Here is a 20,317-nt window from a genome sequence, read left to right as displayed (position 1 = left end):
CTAGAAAAGAAATTTATTTTAAAACTTTTAATTGGTTTCACAATTATTTTTTTAAAAAATTAATATATAAAAATAAAAAAAACCATACGGCCTTTGTAAGATACAGTCCTTTGATGGTATAGAAAGAATCATGTCTCTATATTAGTTTCGTCTTGTCAAAAGAATTCATGTGAACCTCGAAAATGTCAAGCCTCGATTAAGGAGAGGCTGTTCAAGGGCTCTAGAGAAGCCCTAATCTGGAAAGTCGTTTCTAACAATATGAACTAACCATTGGACCTTAAGCTTCGAAGATGTCAAGCCTTAATTAAGGAGAAGTTCGAGGGCTCTAGAGAAGCCCAATATGGAAGGTCGTTGTTTCCAACGTGTACTAACCATTGAGCCTTAAGTCTCCTCATAATCGGTACTCAAACAACATTGACTTACTGACTACCAAACTAAGCTGCTGAAACTTCAAATTTTACATAACAAATAGACATAAACAATGGTAACCAGGCGATAATCTTTATCTTAAACGAATACTACATACTTTGATCTCAAACGGTACTCAGAAATTGCTGACTGACTACCAAAATATGCAGAAGAGTAAAGAGTAGCAGCCAGGAGAGGATATTCTTACTTGGTAGCTAGCTATCTTCCGGGGAGGGCATGATGCGAAGCCTTTCATCAGAACCCTGCTTGCCTCCTCCTCCTCCGGAGACTCTCTCTTCTGCTAGCAGGGACTGCAGGTCGCTACCGTTCGCCAAGCTGTTAAATTCTACTGCCTTGGATGGCATTGTTGGATAGCGTCGTTGACAGAACGTCATCAATCTCTTGATCGATTGCAAGTACTTCCTTGTCGTCTCATCGTTCATGATATGGGCTACACTGTTGGTGTAAATCTTCTCACGAGCTGAACGTTCGTGGATACCAACCATAGTGACACCAATAGGCCAGGGGGCATTTCCAATGGCCATCTTAATGTATTGATCCATTGCAGCTAGATAGTCTCGCTTCATGCAACATTCAACGACCACCAGCAATGCTTGCCGAATATCGTCAGGAAGAATCTAAAAGAACAATTAAAATCTAACATGATACTTGGCATTAACAGAACATAGATCTACTTGAGATTCTATAATAAAAATATAAGTTTTGTGAAGGAAAGTTATGGTGGCTAAATTTGGTATCACCAATCATGGCTTTTTGTTAGTACCTCTGGTTGATTGTTGGTGGGGTCCTACATCGGCTAATTAAGGGGATGATCATGGGTTTATAAGTAAAAAATACGTCTCCATGGTTTTATGAGTAAAGAATACATCTCCATTCGTATGAAACTTTTTGGAGAAACCAAAAGCAAATCCATGAGAGCTTATGTTTAAAGTGGACAATAGCATACCGTTGTAGAGGTCCGTGATTCCTAGCACTTCCTCCTCTACACACTTCGAGAGGCCATCGGCGAGCTAAAATCAATTAAAAAACTACACTAGAGGATCAAAGCCTCGATTGGAATGGCAGTTCTACAAGCTTTGGAATGCGCTTTCCCAAGAAAATCATCTCCAATTGTACCACTTCTGTCCAAGATATTTGGAACTCCTATACTCGAAATTGGGATCCTGATTCTAGATTTTCTTATCTGGATGATGAAATCACAAAACGGGCCTCTTTCCTAAACTTGATCTCCCACTTCTAAGTTCTACTTACTGTTCTTCCAAAATAAATGAATTTGGCAGTCTGACTATACAGGAGGTCCGTTCATGCAACTACCTATTCAAGGATATTTTGAACAAAGGATTCTCAAAGAACCCAAATCTTTACAAGATGATATGTCACTCCATATTTGTCCAAAGAAAGTCGTGTAACAGTCCAAGCTCATGCCCACCGCTAGCAGATATTGTTCTCTTTGGGTCTTCCCTTTTGGGCTTCCCCTCAAGGTTTTAAAACGTGTCTTCTAGGGAGAGGTTTCCACACTCTTATAAGAAATGTTTTGTTCTTCTCTCCAACCAACGTAGGATCTCACAATCCATCCCTCTTGGGGACCCAGTGTCCTCGCTCGTACACCGCCCGGTGTCTGGCTCTGATACCATTAGTAACAATTCAAGTCCACCGCTAGCAGATATTGTCCTCTTTGGACTTTCCCTTCTGGGCTTCCCCTCAAGGTTTTAAAACGCGTCTTTTAGGAAGAGATTTCCACACCCTTATAAGAAATGTTTCGTTCTCTCCAGCCATTGTGGGATCTCAGAAGTCGAGCTTTTCTAGTGGGAGCTCTTTCATAAGATTATCACGACATAAAACAAAGGGCCTCCAAATTGGTCCATCTCGCTTTCTACGCATGAAAGACATTGAATCCCAAAGACATCTCTTCCTCAAGCGCCAATTGGCAGATGAACTGCAGAATAACATGCGCATGAGATTCAAGTGGCAAGTGGTTCTCCCCCTTAATGTTAGCAACCTACTCTCTACTCTCTTCGCTGCTTGATTGATAATCATAGTTAAAGAGGAAAACCTTAGGATGTAATTTGTTAGAGCTTGCTTCCTATGATAATCAACCTAAAGAGGAAATCTACAAGCTCATGTGGGAACTTTTTTATGTCAAAAAACATAACCTCCGTAATGGTATCATAGTGTCCACTTTGAGCATAAACTCTCGTAGTTTTGCTTTTGATTTCCCCAAAATGCCTCATACCAATAAAGATAGTGTTCCTAAATTATAAACCCATGATCAACCCTTTAATTAGCCGATATGGGACTCCTCTCCCAACTATCCTCCAAAGTACACCATAGAGCCTCCCCTTAATCGAGACTCAACTCCTGTTCTGGAGCCTTCGAACAAAGTACATTGTTCGACACTTGAGCACTTTTGACTACACTTTCAAAGCTCACAACTTCTTTGTTCAACAATTGAGGATTTTATTTACATGGCTCTAATACCATGTTAGGAACCACAGATCTTCACAGTGGTATGATATTGTCCACTTTGAGCATAAACTCTCGTGGTTTTGCTTTTGGTTTCCCCAAAAGGCCTCATACCAATGAAGATAGTGTTTCTTACCTATAAACTCATGATCAACCCTTAATTAGCCGACGTGGGACTCCTCTCCCAATAATCCTCAACATTTTCCATCAGAGCTTGCAGAGGGAAAGGAATGACAGAAAAAGAAGCTCTAGCTATTCTCTAATCTACCATGAAGTCAAAAAATAACATAACGCAGAATCAAAGGGAAAATGGAACATTCACCAAATTGAATAAGTATATAGGGACAAAATTGTACCTTCTTCCTACAAAACTTGAACAGAGGATGCAAATAGCGAGCACACTGCTTGAATGTCGCCACCATAGATTTCCCTTTCGCCGTCCGCTTCTCTGCTTCGGGCATTTCATCCAATTCCTGGTTCCACTCATTCAACAACCTCTTAAAAAATACCAGTATCTTGTCTTCTTGACATAATTCATCAAAATTCGCTTTCATTCTCTTCAAATCTTTATCAGCGTCGACCCCACTCGACCCTCCATCGGCACTTTCTTCGTCAGCCCCACCCCCATCGCCCTCTTCTCCAGCGCCGTCTTCCTTCTTCTGCCTCTTCCTCTCACTCAAAATACCCGTCTTCTGCCGCTTCCTCAACTCTGCAATATCCCGAAGAAAATCGTTCGTTTGCCCCTCAGTCAAATCACTATCCACCTCGAAAAGTCCCGCTTTCAGCACATACTTCAAACGGGCGAGCCGAGTATCATCATCTTCCCCGAATAGCGTAATGGGCTGCTTCAGAAACCGGAGCCTTCTGATTACTTCCTGCCTGGGAAGGACGAGGTTGTCGATGTTCTGCTCGTCCGTAAGCGATTTCGAAGTGGTGGCGGCGGAGTTAATAGTGGTAGAGGAAGTAGTGGAGGCGGAGGCTAATGAATTGGATTTGGAAGATGTGGAGTTGGCCTCAGCGGTGGCGGCTGAGGTGGTGGATTGGCGGAGAGCTTTGGTTTCCAATTCGCGCTTCTCTTTCTCGCGTAGCTGCTGGATTTGCTTCTGTTCAATCTCGGATCGCTTGAAGAAGCGTTTGCCACCGGTTTCGGTAGCTAGGGCTTGACGTTTCTTGAGAAGTTCTTGCTTCAGGAGATCCATTGATTCTGCTCTGATTCTCCTCCCCGGAATCCTGTTAGGGCTTACTTTCAGAACTGATTTCAAAGAGGGAGGAGAAAGGAAAGGGGAAACCTCTATTGAAATTCAGAACACTTCGGTCTAGCTTGAGTTCGAAATTACAATTTAGTCCTTAGATTCAATTTAATATTTATAAGCTATCAATTTCTTGATATTTATATATTTTATTAAAACAAATTGTTAAAATTCATTTTTACCCTTAAATTTATCCTATTTCAACCATTTAAAATTCGTTAAATTAAACTTTAAAATTATTATTATTATTATTCTTTAATCAATTTTCGTTAATTCATCCAATAATTTTAACAGGAAAAAAATGTAAAAATCCTTTCAATAAATTTAAGCTTGGTAAATGAAATTAAGTAATTTTTAAATAAATAAATAGAGAATAATTATTCTTTTAAGTTATACTCATTTTAACATCAAATATTTTTACAATATAAATAAATATTGCCTATAGGAAAAAAAAATAAAAAAATAAAAAATAGGTTTGATTTAATAACAAAATAAAACATTTAAAAATTAATTAAAAACAGATTTAAATTTGTAATTGAAATTGATATAATATTTTTCTATAATGCACGACAAATTTAATACTTTTTAGAGGCGAGGGCAAGAAAGGAATTTCACGTACAAAAAATGGGCCCATTTTCTTATGGGCTTTTGGCCCGTTTTCAAGAAACTACCCGTCTTGTGAAGAAGAAGAAGAAGAAGAAAGGCAACGACGGGGAGCAGACAGACGCACACAGAGCGAGAGAAAAGCGATGACGACGTTGCGCAGATTTTGCTGCAATGATCTTCTTCGATTCACTTCCGTCAATCTTGATCACCTCACTGAAACCGTAAGTTTCTCTGTCTGAATTCCAATTTTCTTCTGATTCTCAAAATCATTACAGTTCTCCATTTTTATCGCACTCTGAATGTTGATGTTGATTCAGTGTTGATGCAATCTTCTTTGTATTTTTCTCAGTTCAACATGTCCTTCTACATGACCTACTTGGCTAGATGGCCTGACTACTTCCATGTCGCCGAGGCCCCTGGGAGCCGCATAATGGGATACAGTGAGTATCGGTATTTGTTTGTTTCTTTCTCTACTTCTTCTTGCGTGGATTGGTTTCTTTGTTAGATACTCTGTTTTAGGCTGAACTATCGACCAACCGAAGCACACGTTGCCTCAAATTTTCGCCGGTGGCTTCTTTAAATTGTTCATTTTAAATCAGAAGCATAATGGCTAGGACACGAGAATTATGAGTACCGGCTGTGAGGAAGCGTTTGGAACTTTCTTTTTGGTTTGGAGTGTAGGTGTGGAGTTGGTTTATCAAATGATCTAAGGCACACACATACACAGCAACTCTAGCCGAAACATTATGGAATAATTCGATTTTTAAAACTCCTGTTAATTTTATTTAACTTATCATGTTCATTCTCATCATTAAATTGTCAATTCACCCTTATACGGATTTTTTATTCTCTTTGCTTGACACCAAATTATAAAAGAATCAACAAGATAGATATATCGCAGTGGAAACCAAATTTCATAATTTCATGCTGTTTAAAGTTCGTTGATTCTTGTATGATTTTCCATTGCAGTCATGGGAAAAGTTGAGGGACAAGGCGAATCATGGCATGGTCATGTAACTGCGGTAACTGTTGCTCCGGAATATCGTAGGCAACAATTAGCTAAGAAGCTTATGAACCTGCTTGAGGATACTAGTGACAAGATGTAAGATGGACTTGATTATATATCTTGTGGTAGTACAATTAAACCTTGAAAAAACACTTATTCTGGTTTAAAATTTAGTTTTTAATATTGTTTTTCACTCCGCCTTGATCTTTATGTTTAATGAGAGGCTTTTTGCTTTCTGGCAGTGATAAAGCTTATTTTGTTGATCTTTTTGTGAGGGCATCGAACACCCCTGCAATCAAGATGTATGAAAAGGTAGGTTTTCTCTTCGGGCAGTCAACCATGCTGGTCTTGTAAATTTTTTCTTTTGCAGTGTTGTTCAATCTTTGATGCTTCTTTAAGAAATGTGCTAGTGGAGTTGCAAAATACTGATACTTTATATATATATATATATATGTATATGTATATATAAGAAACAAGATTTTCAAAAGAGAAGGGGAAATACAACTTAGGGGCTTGGGTTAGAGGGAACCCCAGCCCCAAACAACCTAGAAGAACGCTTTCCAATTGTTGACAATACTAGAAAGGTTGTAATTACGAATGAATTTCCTATGTTATACCCCAAAGAGAAGCAGTAAGCTGTACATTTCTACTATAGGAATCAAGAGACAAAAGCTTATCTTCAAAAAGTCTCTGGCTCCTTTGCAACCGCAAAATATTGATTCTATGATACTTCAGAGTTAATAAGTCTATTAATACTTCAGTTCTGTCAAATTTGTATCTCATCTGTACAAAATGTCCGGGGGTACAAAAGGTCCAGGTGGCATAAGTCAAAGAAAGATCGTAACTATAGAAAAGATTGTTCACACTACTACGAGTAGAGATTAGAAAAGCAGTAAACATCCACACATAATATGTCTCTCTCCTCCCCCTGGACCAAACGTCATATACAGTCGGTTTAGTAGTGTTTGCCCAACCCATTTCAGCCTTCCTTCCCTAGAGATGAACACAAATCATCAAAGAAATAAAGTTGTTAAGCGACCTAGGGAATACCATATTTAGGCTGAAAATAGTTAAAAGCTTGATGGGACTCCAAAAGATCAACGGATCATTAGTCTCATCTACCTTCATACCCAAGCTACATCAATCTGGGAGAAGGAAGTTAGAATTCCTTGCTTGAACTTTGTTATAAGAACTGATGCCTGCTAGTGTTAGCAAAAGACACCGTGTCAAGACCTGAGCCTTTGAGGTAATTATGTTTCCATATGATATAATCTGACGTAACTTTGAAGGGATACCTGCCTCGGACTTTCGTTGAATACAGGAAAAGAATGGTGACAATAAGTCTTAGGAATCACTTCCAAACTTCGATGTCTTGCTGGTTAGTGGCCAACAAAGTTCCAAATTTTACCTCCCTTACCAATTCGGGCGGTCTCTATTATATAGTCAATATAATTAAATGCTTGGTTTGATACTAATGAAAAACAACAGGGTGTTATCACTAAAGTATGGGAGCCATCTATACCCTCTTTGAATAACCAGTTGAGGTAGTTAGCCCAAACACAAACTAGAAAGCAAAAAGTGGCCTCTCTTGCCTAAGCTCTTTGGAAGCAATGATCTTACCTCTAGATCTCTCATAATTGGTGTTTGAAACACCACCGAGAAACCCTTTCTTCCATTTTATTTCCATAACTTCAAACTCTTATGATAGTATCTAAAAAGTTCTAGTTGACCTTCTCATAAGCTTTCGTACTATCAAGCTCGAACACCATTTCCCTTCCTCAACTCTTACAATCATCAACAACCTCATTAGCCGCAAGGATTGACTCCTTGATTTCCTTAACCAAAACTGATTGAAAGTAGGACATAGTGGACTGATGCACGCATTTGATTGCTTGGCAAAGGTTTTCAGTGTCAAAATAAGCACTGGTCAATGAAATGTGATAACAATTTACCAATTCAATTGTACTTGTTCTATCTCAAAATAAGCATCAGTAAATTTAGAAATGTGATATTTACCAATTGCCTCATTCTATCTTCTAGTATCCTTTTGTTCAACGATAAACTGCTATTCCAGTCGAACTTTCTGCAAGAGGCATCAAGTCTATTCCAGCACTTCAATGTCCTCGTAGAGTTCTTCCAAATGTTTTGTAGTTTCTGATACCCTAATTTAATGTATTTCTAAGCTCTTTTTGGTATCTTGCCCCACCCCCCTTAGCCTTAAGCTTTTGGCTTTTCTGCCATGGATAATATGGTCATATGTTTCAGTAGATTTTCTACATTAAATTCCGTAATTATTTCACTGTTGAAATGGTTTTTAGATCTTCATATTGAGCAAGGTGATACTTACCTAGACATGTTTAATGTTGTTTTCCCTCTTCAACCAGCTCGACTACGTTATCTATCGGCGTGTGCTACGTTATTATTCAGGGGAGGAAGATGGATTAGGTGAGTCCACCCTACCTAAAAGAACGAACTAAAAGTTATTACGTAATCTCTTAATTAACCCTATTCCGGTTTATATTCAGATATGAGGAAAGCATTATCGCGGGACGTCAATAAGAAGTCCATCATCCCACTTAAAAGGCCAGTGACTCCCGACGAGCTCGAATACGATTAACTACATATAAATGGAGTTTTGACGAAGAAGAAACATCAAGTGCTCATTAGTTGGGGATAGTCAAAGTCATCTTGAAAACAGGTTGTGTCATGTATGTGTATCCTAAATATGTTTCTGAACTCACATTGTCTAAAACCTTTTACTTGCAATAGAGATAAACTTGAAAATGTTAAATTTCATTTACTTCCTTTTTAGTGATTACCTAATGTCGTCGGAATGCTATTTTTTCACAAGATAGAAGGTGTTTAATATCCTCAGATGTTGCTGATTCTCCAAAATGGGCCAGCCCATATTTCATAAGGCCATGGATTCTCCAAAATGGGCCAGCCCATAATCCATAAGGCCATTGATTCTCCAAAATGGGCCATCCCATATTTCATAAGGCCATTGATTCTACAAAATGGGCCATCCCATATTACATAAGGCCATTGATTCTCCAAAATGAGTCAGCCCATATTCCATAAGGCCATTGATTCTCCAAAATGGGCCAGCCCATATTCCTTAAGGCCATTGATTCTCCAAAATCATATTTTATAAGGCCATTGATTCTACAAAATGGGCCATCCCATATTTCATAAGGCCATAGATTCTCCAAAATGGGCCAGCCCATATTTCATGAGGCCATTGATTCTCCCAAATGGGCCAGCTCATATTAAATAAGGCTATTCGTTCTCCAAAATAGGCCAGCCCATATTTCATAAGGCCATTGATTCTCCAAACTGGGCCAGCCCATATTTCCATAAGGCCATTGATTCTACAAAATGGGCCAGCCCATATTTCCATAAGGCCATTGATTCTCCCAAATGGGCCAGCCCATATTTCATCAGGCCATTGAGTCTCCATAATGGGCCAGCCCAGTTAAATGTGAGTCTTGTCAGAAAATACACATTAAATCCGTTTGTGGAAATTTTCAAATATTTGGACATTTGTAAAAATTTGTTTAATTAATTTATATATTCATGTAAACAATTTTTTAGCTAAATTTATTGTTTAATAGAAATTTTTAAAAACTTTTTATAAATTTTTCATAAATTTTGAAAATTATCTAATAAATTTTTAATTTCATATCGGTGTAATTAACGCATTTTTTTAATTTCATTTATTTTACTTTTTTGCTTGCTAAAAAGACGCTGTTACCAATCAGACCGCCAAAAAGAAAATGGTATCTCTCCGATTTCCATTCTCGTTTCCTCAGCCGCCAAAGCTTCCACGCCATGGCTTTCTCCGCCCCTCCTACGCCGTCGTCGCGGCCGGCGGCGCTGCGGCAGCAGCCGGATTCGTCGCTGTAACTATAAACTCGACGAACCAACAATCCCCATTTCTCGAAAGTGCATTTAATTTTCTCTTCCGAAGTCATCCATCGCCCCTATGGGCTTCTCTATCTCTGGCGGACAATTCAACCACCTCTTCAGTTGTTGACTCCAAAACTGGAATGTCATTTCCGTCTGTAATTGGAGATTCTCAGCAGCTTCTCGGAATTGGGTTGCGGAGAAAGGCGATTTTGGGACTGAAGAACATCAATGTTTATGCATATGGTATGTTAATCATTCCACATTTCCACTTTTAAGCGAGCTTTCTATATTTTGATTGAATGTTGAATTTATGCTGATTGAATGAAGAGATCGACATTTGTGAATCGTATTGGATTTTCAGTATCAGGAAGATTGTAAATAGTATTGCTTAGTAATGATCTAGGGCTTTGGGAGACTGTTAAAATCTGTTCTTAATAATGGCACTGGATGGCCCATCCAAAGTTTGATGTTATTTCCCACTTGAAGTCATGATTTGAATTTGAAAGTTGTGGCTCAGTAATTCTCAAAAAATATCAAACAAAGCGAAGAACAAAAGAAAACAGATAGAATGTTTCAAAAAAGGAAACAAAAGTGAGTGGAACATGATAAGTTCCAGTTCAATCAGATCATCTTCTTGATGACTATGATGATAAGCTGTAGATTGATTGCTTCTAACTCAAGGGGAGCATTTGTGCTTCCAATTGATATCAGAAATGAACTCAGCCTAGACTTCAACATCTTATAGTTCTAGCTCTGCCCCAAATCTACCCAGGAGTTCGTTCATTTTAAGACATAGTTTGGAAAAAACAATGGAATGAACTTCCATTGGGTTGAAGATGGAAATAGTAGGTGGTTGAAATTCGCCCTAGTTCACGAGTTACAATCTTTGTTAAAAGATAAACTCGGTATGTTATTGTAACGTTATTGTAATGGCCCAAGCTTTCCGCTAGCAGATATTGTCCTCTTTATTTAAGCTTTCCCTTTCGAACTTCCCCTCAAGGTTTTTAGAACGCGTCTACTAGGGAGAGGTTTTCATACACTTACAAAGAATGTTTCGTTCCTCTTCCCAACCGATGTGGGATCTCACAATCCACCCCCCTTCGGGGCCCAGCGTCCTCGCTGGCACACCGCCGGGTGTCTGCCTTTGACATCATTTGTAATGGTTCAAGCCCACCGTTAACAGATATTGTCCTCTTTGGGCTTTCCCTTTCGGACTTCCCCTCAAGGTTTTTAAAACGCTGTCTACTAGGGAGAGGTTTCCACACCCTTATAAAGAATGTTTCGTTCCTCTTTCCAACCGATGTGGGATCTCACAATCCACCCTCTTTCGGGGCCCAGCGTCCTCGCTTGCACACCACCCGGTGTCTGGCTCTAACACTATTTGTAATGGTTCGAGCCCACCGCTAACGGATATTGTCCTCTTTGGGCTTTCCCTTTCGGGCTTCCCCTCAAGGTTTTTAAAACGTGTCTACTAGGGAGAGGTTTCCACACCCTTGTAAAGAATGTTTCGTTCCCTTCTCTAACTGATGTGGGATCTCACAATCCACCCCCTTCGAGGCCCAGCGTCCTCGCTGGCACAACACCCGGTGTCTGGCTCTGCCACCATTTGTAATGGCTCAAGCCCACCATTAACAAATATTGTCCTCTTTGGGCTTTCTCTTTCGGGCTTCCCCTCAAGGTTTTTAAAACGTGTCTACCAGGGAGAGGTTTCCACACTCTTATAAAGAATGTTTTGTTCCCTTCTCTAACCGATGTGGGATCTCACAATCCACCCCCCCCCCCCTTCGGGGCCCAACGTCCTCGCTAGCACACCACCCGGTGTCTGGCTCTGACACCATTTGTAATGGCTCAAGCCCACCGCTAACAGATATTATCCTCTTTAGGCTTTCCCTTTCGGGCTTCCCCTCAAGGTTTTTAAAACGCGTTTAATAAGGAGAGGTTTCCACACCTTTATAAAGAATGCTTCGTTCTCTTCCCCCAACTAATGTAGAATCTGACAGTTATGTTTTGAAATCCGAGATGGAAGGGTCAATATGTTTTCTATCTTTGTGATATTGAAAAAGTTTCCATGTTAAGCTACTCAAATGATTGGCTGTAGGTGTTTATGCGGATAACAATGACATAAAAGAATCACTGAATGAGAAGTATGGAAAGCTCACTGTTTCTGAACTACAAGAAAAGAACTTCGATAAAGATATCATGGAAGCTGATATATGCATGACTGTTAGACTTCAAATAGTCTACGGAAGACTGAGCATCCGATCCGTTCGAAGTGCTTTTGAAGAATCGGTTGGAAGTCGACTCGAGAAGTTCGGGGGTTCAGACAACAAAGAATTGCTTCACAAGTGAGTCATTATCTTAGTGTAATATATGTAAAAGCCACACACTCTATACCCTACTCTTGATCCTTAAACCATGCTTCTTTGCAGATTCACTTCCCAATTCAAAGACGAGTACAAAATACCTCGAGGGTCCGTGATCGATCTCTCCAAAGAACGAGGCCATGTCCTCCGCACAATCAGTGAGATTTCGATTCTTATTATTGCAATGATGAATTGTTCTATACATTATTTGTGGTGAAAGAGAAGGTAGTAGAGAAAATAAAAGAATTGAATAGAGGATTCTAAACGGTAAATTACATCCCACGAAGAATTACTTGAAAGGAGTAGTCCCACATTGGCTAATTAAGAGGATGATCATGAGTTTATATGTGATGTCCCACATTGGTTGGGGAGGAGAACAAACCACCATTTATAAGGGTGTGGAAACCTTCCCCTAGCAGACGCGTTTTAAAGCCTTGAGGGGAAGCCAAAGAGGACAATATTTGCTAGCGGTGGATCTGGGTCGTTACAAATGGTATCAAAGCCAGACACTGGATGATGTGTCAGCTTTCTCGCTGTTCCCGAAGGGGGGTAGACACGAGGCGATGTGTCGGTAAGGTCGCTGGGCCCCGAAGGGGGGTGGATTTGGTGGCGGTCCCACATCGATTAAAGGAAGGAGTGCCAGCGAGGACACTGGGCCTCGAAGGAGGGTGGATTGTGATGCCCAAATTGGTTGGGGAGGAGAACAAACCACACTTTATAAGGGTGTGGAAACCTTTCGGGTGGATTTGGTGGCAGTCCCACATCGATTAAAGGAAGGAGTGCCAGCGAGGACGCTGGCCTCAAGGGGGGTGGATTGTGATGTCTCAAATTGGTTGGGGGGAGAACAAACAACCCTTTATAAGGGTGTGGAAACCTTCCCCTAGCAGACGAGTTTTAAAGCCTTGAGGGGAAGCCCGAAAAAAAAAAGCCCAGAGAGAGCAATATCTACTAGCGGTGGATCTGGGTCGTTACATTATAAGCAAGGAATACATCTCTATTGGTACAAGGCCTTTTGAGTAAACCAAAATCAAAGTCATGAGAGCTTATGCTCAAAGTGGACAATATCATACCATTATAGAGGGTCGTGATTCCTAACGTTACTTTATCCGCATGTCTTTGGTTTGTTAAAAACATGTCTGAATGCATCAGCTAACCAACTGATGAACACTTAGTTCATCATCTTGGAATGTAATTTAGCCCATAGCTCGGTTGATTAAGAGATCGGAGGCCTGAATGACTCGAACGGATTAAAGAATAAAGTTTTTATTGTATTTTTATTATGATTTTGTGCATTTATGTTTAAAATTTTTGCAGTTGATGGGAAGGAAGTGGGAAGCATAGAGAGCCAACTACTGTGCAGAGCCATTTTAGATCTGTACATTGGTGAAGATCCATTTGATAAACAAGCCAAACAAGACATCAAACAAGCTTTAACTTCTATTCTTCACAACTAATTTTTCTTTTTCTTTTTTTTTCTTTTTTTTTTTTTTTTTTGGTGATATTGCTGATGTTTACATTGGAGTGCCATTTTTTTTTTTTAATTATTGTTGGATTATTTATATTTTTTTCAAATTGCATTTTTAATTGTTTTTATTAAGTGTGACAAAAATTAAAGATTAAATGAATTCTCTTTCACGATTTAGCTTCTAAACTTTATTGTGTAATTTAAAATTTATAACAATTTAATATATAAATTTAAAGTCATTCTACTTTTTAGATTTATAATAATTTAATCTCCATAGACTTTATTTTATAAACATACCAAGTCCCTTATTAATTTAAAAAGAATTATTATATCTAAATAAATAAATATTACAATTTTTAAAGCACAAAAATTAAATTATTACATACTAAACTTTAAAAATACAATGAACACACATTCAATCCATTATTGTCATTCTTTATAAAAGACACTAACTTTTGGTAAACTTTAATTAAAAGGATAAAGACATAATAATAATAATAATAACAATAATTGTAAAAGGCATAATTAAAGGCAATAGGTACTAGAAATAAACTTAGTGTCACTCTTTTTTTTTTTTTCTTTTTGTCTAAATTAAATGAAATTTCAAATTTAAAATTCATACTTTTCAACATTTATTGGTTGAATTATTATGCTATAAAATAATTAGACCACTCATTATCAAAATAATAATAATAAAATAGACTCTTGTATTATTTTCACTACGGAAAAGCTAACAAAAAAATAAGATCACACAATATCTACCACTAAAAAATGTGAATACATGAAAAATAAAATTGAGATTGAAGGTTTTATCTTCATTGATATTCACAACATTTAAATAGTATTCAAGCTACTAACTAATACGTACAAAGAAAATATAAGCTAACTAAATCTTGAGAATAAAATAAAATATACTACTAATCAAATCATTAAACGGAAAAATATTATCAAATATCTAAGATATATTCTATAACTAATATATTCTCCGAATATTAAAATATCTTATGATTCAAACTAGTGCGACATAATCTTAGTGCAAAAGTTTCACCTTTTCATTGTTTCTTCTTCGTTTCTCCTCCCCTTCAGATATTTGTCTATTCTTTCCCTGTTGAATGCAATAATTCTGAGTCAAGGAATATATTTCTCAACTATAATAATATCATATTCACAACTCTAACCTCTATCACTAGACAATATATATTTAACCCAAAAAATGGCCCTACTAATGTGCAATGACTTACAATATACATCACCTAACTAACCAACTTCTAGTCACTACACCTAAACTTCCAAGTTTCATGATTTTCTTCATCAAAAATCCATGCCCATTTATCGTTATGCTCCTCGACATGCTTTTGGCGAATCCCGCATCAATATGTCCTGGTGGTTGCAAACTTTTTGAGCCCTCGATCCCCGAGAATGTGTGTCGTGTCTTTTGGCAAGTCTAGAAAGCATCATGGTTGGAGCTCCTTAGAAACCAACCACATACGAGGTTCAGTTTCCACTGGTATTGAGCGCTCACCACTTGTAGAGTTGGGATCATCCTTCAAAACTGCTGGAACAAAAAGGGTCTAGTATTTGAGTTCTGAGAGATGACTGGGGCATGTGTTCAAGATTGAAGGCACGTTTCTACCACAGACAGGAGATGATTTCTGACCAGCTCCGGTGGATGAGCTTTCGTCCTGCTTTGGTTGCGCGGGAGAAACTGATGGACTGGTTTTACTGCTTGTGTTTCTTAATTTTCCACTGGTAGATGAAGAGTGACTGCTACTAGGAATGTGTTGCATCTGAGTAAAGGCTGGCTTGAAATCTCCCCGAAACGATATCTGGGTCTGGCCTTGAAGAGTACTTCCCTTTGGCTGACTGGAGTTCTTATGGACTGCAGTAGAGGAAGAAAGATGGAGGGATGTCGTAGGGACAACAGAGGTCACCATTCTTCCCGAGTTCGACTGGATTGATTTGTCGCATTGTATCAATGGTTTTGAGAAGCCAGGAGGGGGATTACAAGAAAACTTGGTTGTAGCTGATGAGGGCAAGCTACTATCAGTTGGTACTTTAGTACGAGGTGCCATACGAGACGACATGGTTGCTTGTTGATGTTGGATACCAGCAGGTCGATTTGTTGTTAAAGCAGCAGATTTGGTGGAAGGGGATGGCCAGTTTACAGAGGCAGAAGATGTCATGAAGTTAAGGGTCCTTGCAGAATTACCAAAAACCAGAGTCTGCCCTGAAGTAGCAGAAGGCTTTGCAGAAGAATTCCCAGTGTTCCTATCGATATTACCCGAAAGAACGAATCCATTCCTTCCATCAGAACTTTGGTGATTCTTGTGCTTTGTAGCTTGTGGTTCAGCCCTCTGTACATCAGGAAGATTCTGAAAAACCGTTGTATTGTGCGCTATCGGCGTGAAGTTGAGGTTCGAATGGGTACCATTTCCATTGTATGAACCAAAGGACATCGTGAGTCCCTGGGAAGGAACCAAGGCAACTGTGTTCTTCAAATTCTGTGGATGAGACTGTTTCTTGTCCCCACTGTTTCCACCATTGCCAATATTCAATGTCGCTGATGGCATCAAAGTGAATCCCAGTGCCTGAACAGGCAAAATGAAGTTTTGTTCATGAGCACTTTTCTGTACCGGAGCTGCCCGCTTGTCAGAAAACGATGTCGCGTCTTCTCCACTGGCCTCACTCTCATGCTTGCAAGATTGGTTAGAGAGTGACAAATGCTGTTCTGTCGACTGCTTTACTTGCATACCATTTGATGGCACTAAATTGTTCCCAGGTACATGCACACTCCATTGGTGCTGCTGAGTTTGTGGTTGTTTATGGGAGCCACTTGGTTGGTGATGAGATTGAGTTTGTGCTGGCTGAATCTGGGATGGATGGAACAGCTGAGATGGATAGAAAGAACCATTGAAAAGAGGCAAGGGTTGGCCATTGTTTGCTCTATATGTTGCAGTAGTTCCTGCAGCAGTAGGAAAGGTGAATGGATAGTCATTGTTCTGAAGCTTTGCCAAGTACGGAGCTTCAATCGAAACCACATTTGGATGATTATAGTTCATGTTACTAGATACTGCAGGTAATGCTGGAAAGCTCACGAGTGTTCCACCTTCTGGATTATTGCTGAACAGTGATGTCAATTGTTTACTAGATTTGGTGGACCCAGATCGATTTCCAGTGGCAGCTGTCGGTGCTTGATACTGACCAATAGGGAATATGAATCCAGAGCCAGGCTGCAGTAGAAAGAAAATAAGGAGAATAAAATTTTCGCTGTTATGAACAGACCCACCAATTGAAAAAGATTACATGCATTCTGTCGAGAAAATATTAAGATCGCACAACAACACACACTCGATCACACAAAGAACAGGAGAGAGAAAATTCAAAGAGGAATATTGGCTAATTTAAGGGCATGGCTATGATAACATGTTAGGAATCACGGATCTCGACAATGGTATGATATTATTCAGTTTGAGCATAAGCTCTATGGCTTTGCTTTGGGCTTCCCCAAAAAAACCCTCGAGATGTATTCCTAATTTAGAAACTCATAATCATTTCTTAAATTAGCTAATGCAGTACTACCTCCCAATAATTCTCAATAGAAAATAGTCAAGAAGATCGTACCACCATTGAGTTACCAAAAGATGCTCCCTGTCTCTGCTGAAATACAAGCTGCTTGCTTTTAGCCATATCAGCAAAATTTGCAGCCTCGGAGCTTTTATCATTAGTCACATTCCCAGAAAAGTAACCTTCAGTTTGCTCTCTCTGTTGCACAGAATTTAGGCTCATATCCAAATGATTTGCACCCAATGGGTTACTCATAATCATGCCTTCTTTTGAGGACATGCTTTTGAGTTTGGCCTCTGTAAGAGATGCAGAAGCATCCCCAGCTGGGTGGAAATAGTTCGTCTTTGTAAACTGCTGGTGTAAGTAAATGTTTCGGGCAATGTCATAATGAGTCGAGCATCGTTTCGGTCGAGGGTGTGACAGGATGAAATTTGGATGCTGCAAGTTTTGACCATACAATAGCAAATTCAGTGATGAATCCACAGATGGAACAAAGATATTACCAGTCCTGAAAAGTACCTGTAGTTTGGAGGATGATTTGTCAACACTATCCAAAGGAAGAACTGTCCGGAAATGTGAGCTGAACCTGAATTATATGGGGAAAAAACGAACACGTCTCACTTAAATGTGCACAGGAAAATTCTTTCAACAAAATACATATAAACTAAGCCATTGCTTTCAATACAAAGTTCTAAAGAAGTGATTTCTAACCCGACAGGAGGAATTTCGGTCGTTGGCCAGCCACCCAGAATAATGGGCGAGCGCACTGAAGTGGATGATTCTGTGGAAAAGAACAATCATCACAACAGTTGAGAGGACAGTTAGCCATATAATTGTGCTTTGTTCAACATATTGAATACAATTTCAAGATGAAATGATGGGTACCATTTTTTTCAACTGTGCGGGCGGCTCCATTAGGTTGCTGATTGTGACTCTGTTCTTGAATTATGATGCTATTATTGGTATCTAATTGTGATTTCTCCATATCCAGTTTAAGAAATTCAATCTTTTTATCACTTGTCACCATCTTATCTTCATAGATCACTTTTTCTTTTTCCTTAAATCCTTCTACTTCCTTTTCAACCTACACCAGATTTATTAAAGCAAAAAAAAAAAAAAAAAAAAAACCCATTAATCAAAAGTTCAAAAAAGAAAACAAAAACTGCGAATCCACCATTTCTATTTCCAGATTCAAAGGTTTAGCATCCAATACCATATCAGCCAGCCAATCCCTTTCTGGCGATGTTGGAGCCGGAGGAGCCTGTTAAACAAAGGCAGTTCTTAGAACTTTCACACTAAAAATTCAGAGGAAATCTAAAATGAAATTTAAAACTGCAGATTCTGACCATCAAATCAATTTTGAATTTCTGTTCTTTCTGGGTCTCAGCCTCTGGAATCCTAAGAATGCACACAAAGTTAGATTCAAATTGATTCTTTCAGGAACGATTGATGGATATGAAGATGTTATTTCGCTTACAAATTAGTTGGTGGCGAATTTTCAGGATCATTCCCTTTGTTCTTCTTATTTTCATCTCCATCAGTGCAGACCTCCTGCGCTGGTTTACTTTCCTCAGTTTTACGTTCATGAGAGCAAATATTCATAGTAAAATCAGATGCAGGTTGCTCTGATTCTCCTTCAGCTGTAGCTTCTGACGAATCTTTCTGAGCCAGAGAAGAGGAACTCTCCACTTTGTTCTTCTCCACAGCTACAATGGAAATTGACGTTATGAGTACAGGATCGGAATAGAGAAAGGCATAGAAGTTCCAATCGGAAATATATGCTTTGATCTCAAGGATTTAGAATACTCACCAACATTAAGCAACAAATCAGAGGTGGCACCATTCTTCTGAAGCGAAATAGAGTTCTGGAATGCAGTATGTGAAGAGTTCGCCGTTGTAGATGTAACTGAAGACTTGGCACCGTCACAAAGAACACTGGAATTCTCTGTTTCTTGGTTCGATGATGGTTTCACATGAACTTCTTGTTTTCTTGAGCACTGTGATTGTTTCTTCAGTTCAAACAGAACCTCAGCGATCTCAATCTCAATATCCCCCTCCTTCGCAGAGGGAGAAGAATTCTTGGACGCTTTCATCGATCGAGTCTTAGGTCCAGTTGATTTCTGAAAATTCGCGAGAAAAGAAAATGACAAAACTCACACCAAAATTTCCAAAACATATGCATTGAATAATGATAATAAGAGAGAAAGAAAAGGCAATGAACTAACCATTTTCTTCTTAGCCGAAATAATGGAGGTCGATGGCGAAACGACCTCAGCAGACGACCTCGCCGGAGAATCGGACTGATTCCGATTGCTGTGGTCGTCGGCAATGTCTTCTCCGGCTCCACCAACACCACTATTTCCTGAAACCGTGCAATTATGTGATCTTTTGACAGAAGCTGTAGAGAAAGAATTAAAAACAAACTTCACCATAATGAACCAGAGCATGATTCCAAACAAAATACAAACATAAGAAACCAATCGTCTTATTATCTTCATGCTATACCTGAGCGTGCCTTTCTCGGAACCGGAACACCAATCATCGCGTCGTCAGCAACCTTCCATTGTTGCTTCGCAACTCTCGGCGGAAGAGAGTTTCTCCTCATGTTCTGATTCGAAGCAGAAGAAACCGTAGTAGAAGAAAGAATCCGAGAAACTCCTCCACCGTCTTCAACCTCATCACTATCTCCATCAGCAACAATATCTTCAGCACTGGTATCTCCTCCTTCTTCGTCCACGTCCACCTCTTCTTCTCTATTTTCCCCTCTCCTACTCCGCTTTCTCTGACTCGCAAACTCTCGATCCCGATCCCTCTTCCCTCCCTTATCCCTTAACCGCACCGTCTCCTGCAACTCCACCTGACCTTCCTCTGCAACAAACAACAACCGTCAATAAAGAACTCACACACAACCAAAAAAAAAAGTCAGAGAAACGAAAATAATCAAAGTTCAAACCAGGTAAATCTCTGAAGGCCGTAGCTGTACTACGTCGCCGTGAGGATCCATTTGCAGCCACTGTACTAGACGAACTCCTCGCTTCTCTGCTTTTCTCCATGATCATGCGTCTCAATCATGAAATTTCAAACTCTCTCACAGAAATGAATCAACGATTCCCCTCACTTCGTGAAGTAAAATCAAATCCACCTCGCCGGGAACTAACAGTAAACTCCGGCGAACTCCCGAACGATGAAACGCACAGCAAAATCCTCGGCCTCTTTTCTCTCTGTTCTTCGGTGTTTATTTTGTGTGCTTTTATGTGCTTTT

At 39.4% G+C, this 20,317-nt stretch overlaps 4 protein-coding genes across 7 annotated transcripts; 2 read left to right on the top strand and 2 right to left on the bottom strand.

Annotated features, from left to right (window-relative positions):
- Nucleotides 1–351: 351 nt before the first annotated feature.
- Nucleotides 352–4,190, bottom strand: LOC111778936 (uncharacterized). Its single transcript, XM_023658950.2, has 2 exons — nucleotides 3,249–4,190; nucleotides 352–1,046 (listed from the first exon to the last, which is right to left on the bottom strand). Exons 1-2 carry the CDS (start codon nucleotides 4,089–4,091, stop codon nucleotides 624–626), a joined length of 1,266 nt encoding a protein of 421 aa, XP_023514718.2. The 5' UTR covers nucleotides 4,092–4,190; the 3' UTR covers nucleotides 352–623.
- A 620-nt stretch (nucleotides 4,191–4,810) lies between these two features.
- On the top strand, nucleotides 4,811–8,550 carry LOC111778181 (N-terminal acetyltransferase B complex catalytic subunit NAA20). Its single transcript, XM_023657865.2, has 6 exons — nucleotides 4,811–4,969; nucleotides 5,098–5,188; nucleotides 5,718–5,850; nucleotides 5,997–6,066; nucleotides 8,139–8,199; nucleotides 8,280–8,550. The coding sequence occupies exons 1-6, from the start codon at nucleotides 4,892–4,894 to the stop codon at nucleotides 8,369–8,371; spliced, it is 525 nt and encodes a 174-aa protein (XP_023513633.2). The 5' UTR covers nucleotides 4,811–4,891; the 3' UTR covers nucleotides 8,372–8,550.
- Nucleotides 8,551–9,492: 942 nt separating this feature from the next.
- On the top strand, nucleotides 9,493–13,619 carry FAP1 (Chalcone-flavanone isomerase family protein). The gene is made up of 4 exons (XM_023658935.2): nucleotides 9,493–9,906; nucleotides 11,762–12,008; nucleotides 12,093–12,184; nucleotides 13,341–13,619. The coding sequence occupies exons 1-4, from the start codon at nucleotides 9,531–9,533 to the stop codon at nucleotides 13,478–13,480; spliced, it is 855 nt and encodes a 284-aa protein (XP_023514703.2). The 5' UTR covers nucleotides 9,493–9,530; the 3' UTR covers nucleotides 13,481–13,619.
- Nucleotides 13,620–14,612: 993 nt separating this feature from the next.
- On the bottom strand, nucleotides 14,613–20,317 carry LOC111778437 (protein TIME FOR COFFEE). 4 transcript variants are annotated; one of them, XM_023658259.2, is made up of 13 exons: nucleotides 20,009–20,317; nucleotides 19,561–19,923; nucleotides 19,281–19,453; nucleotides 18,866–19,175; nucleotides 18,533–18,761; nucleotides 18,402–18,453; nucleotides 18,269–18,316; nucleotides 17,941–18,139; nucleotides 17,767–17,836; nucleotides 17,575–17,641; nucleotides 17,113–17,493; nucleotides 16,598–16,721; nucleotides 14,613–16,453 (listed from the first exon to the last, which is right to left on the bottom strand). In XM_023658259.2, the coding sequence occupies exons 1-13, from the start codon at nucleotides 20,112–20,114 to the stop codon at nucleotides 15,063–15,065; spliced, it is 3,513 nt and encodes a 1,170-aa protein (XP_023514027.2). In that variant the 5' UTR covers nucleotides 20,115–20,317; the 3' UTR covers nucleotides 14,613–15,062. The 4 variants fall into 4 exon arrangements, with proteins under 4 accessions (XP_023514027.2, XP_023514024.2, XP_086975369.1 ...); XM_023658256.2 differs by having other exon boundaries at nucleotides 14,613–16,721; XM_087119243.1 differs by having other exon boundaries at nucleotides 14,613–16,721; nucleotides 17,575–17,635.

Source organism: Cucurbita pepo, chromosome 17 (genome assembly GCF_057944985.1).
Source record: "Cucurbita pepo subsp. pepo isolate OVF chromosome 17, ASM5794498v1, whole genome shotgun sequence".
NCBI classification, from domain to species: domain Eukaryota; kingdom Viridiplantae; phylum Streptophyta; class Magnoliopsida; order Cucurbitales; family Cucurbitaceae; genus Cucurbita; species Cucurbita pepo.
Note: the sequence above shows the minus strand (reverse complement) of the source record. Positions and strands in the feature narration are given on the sequence as shown.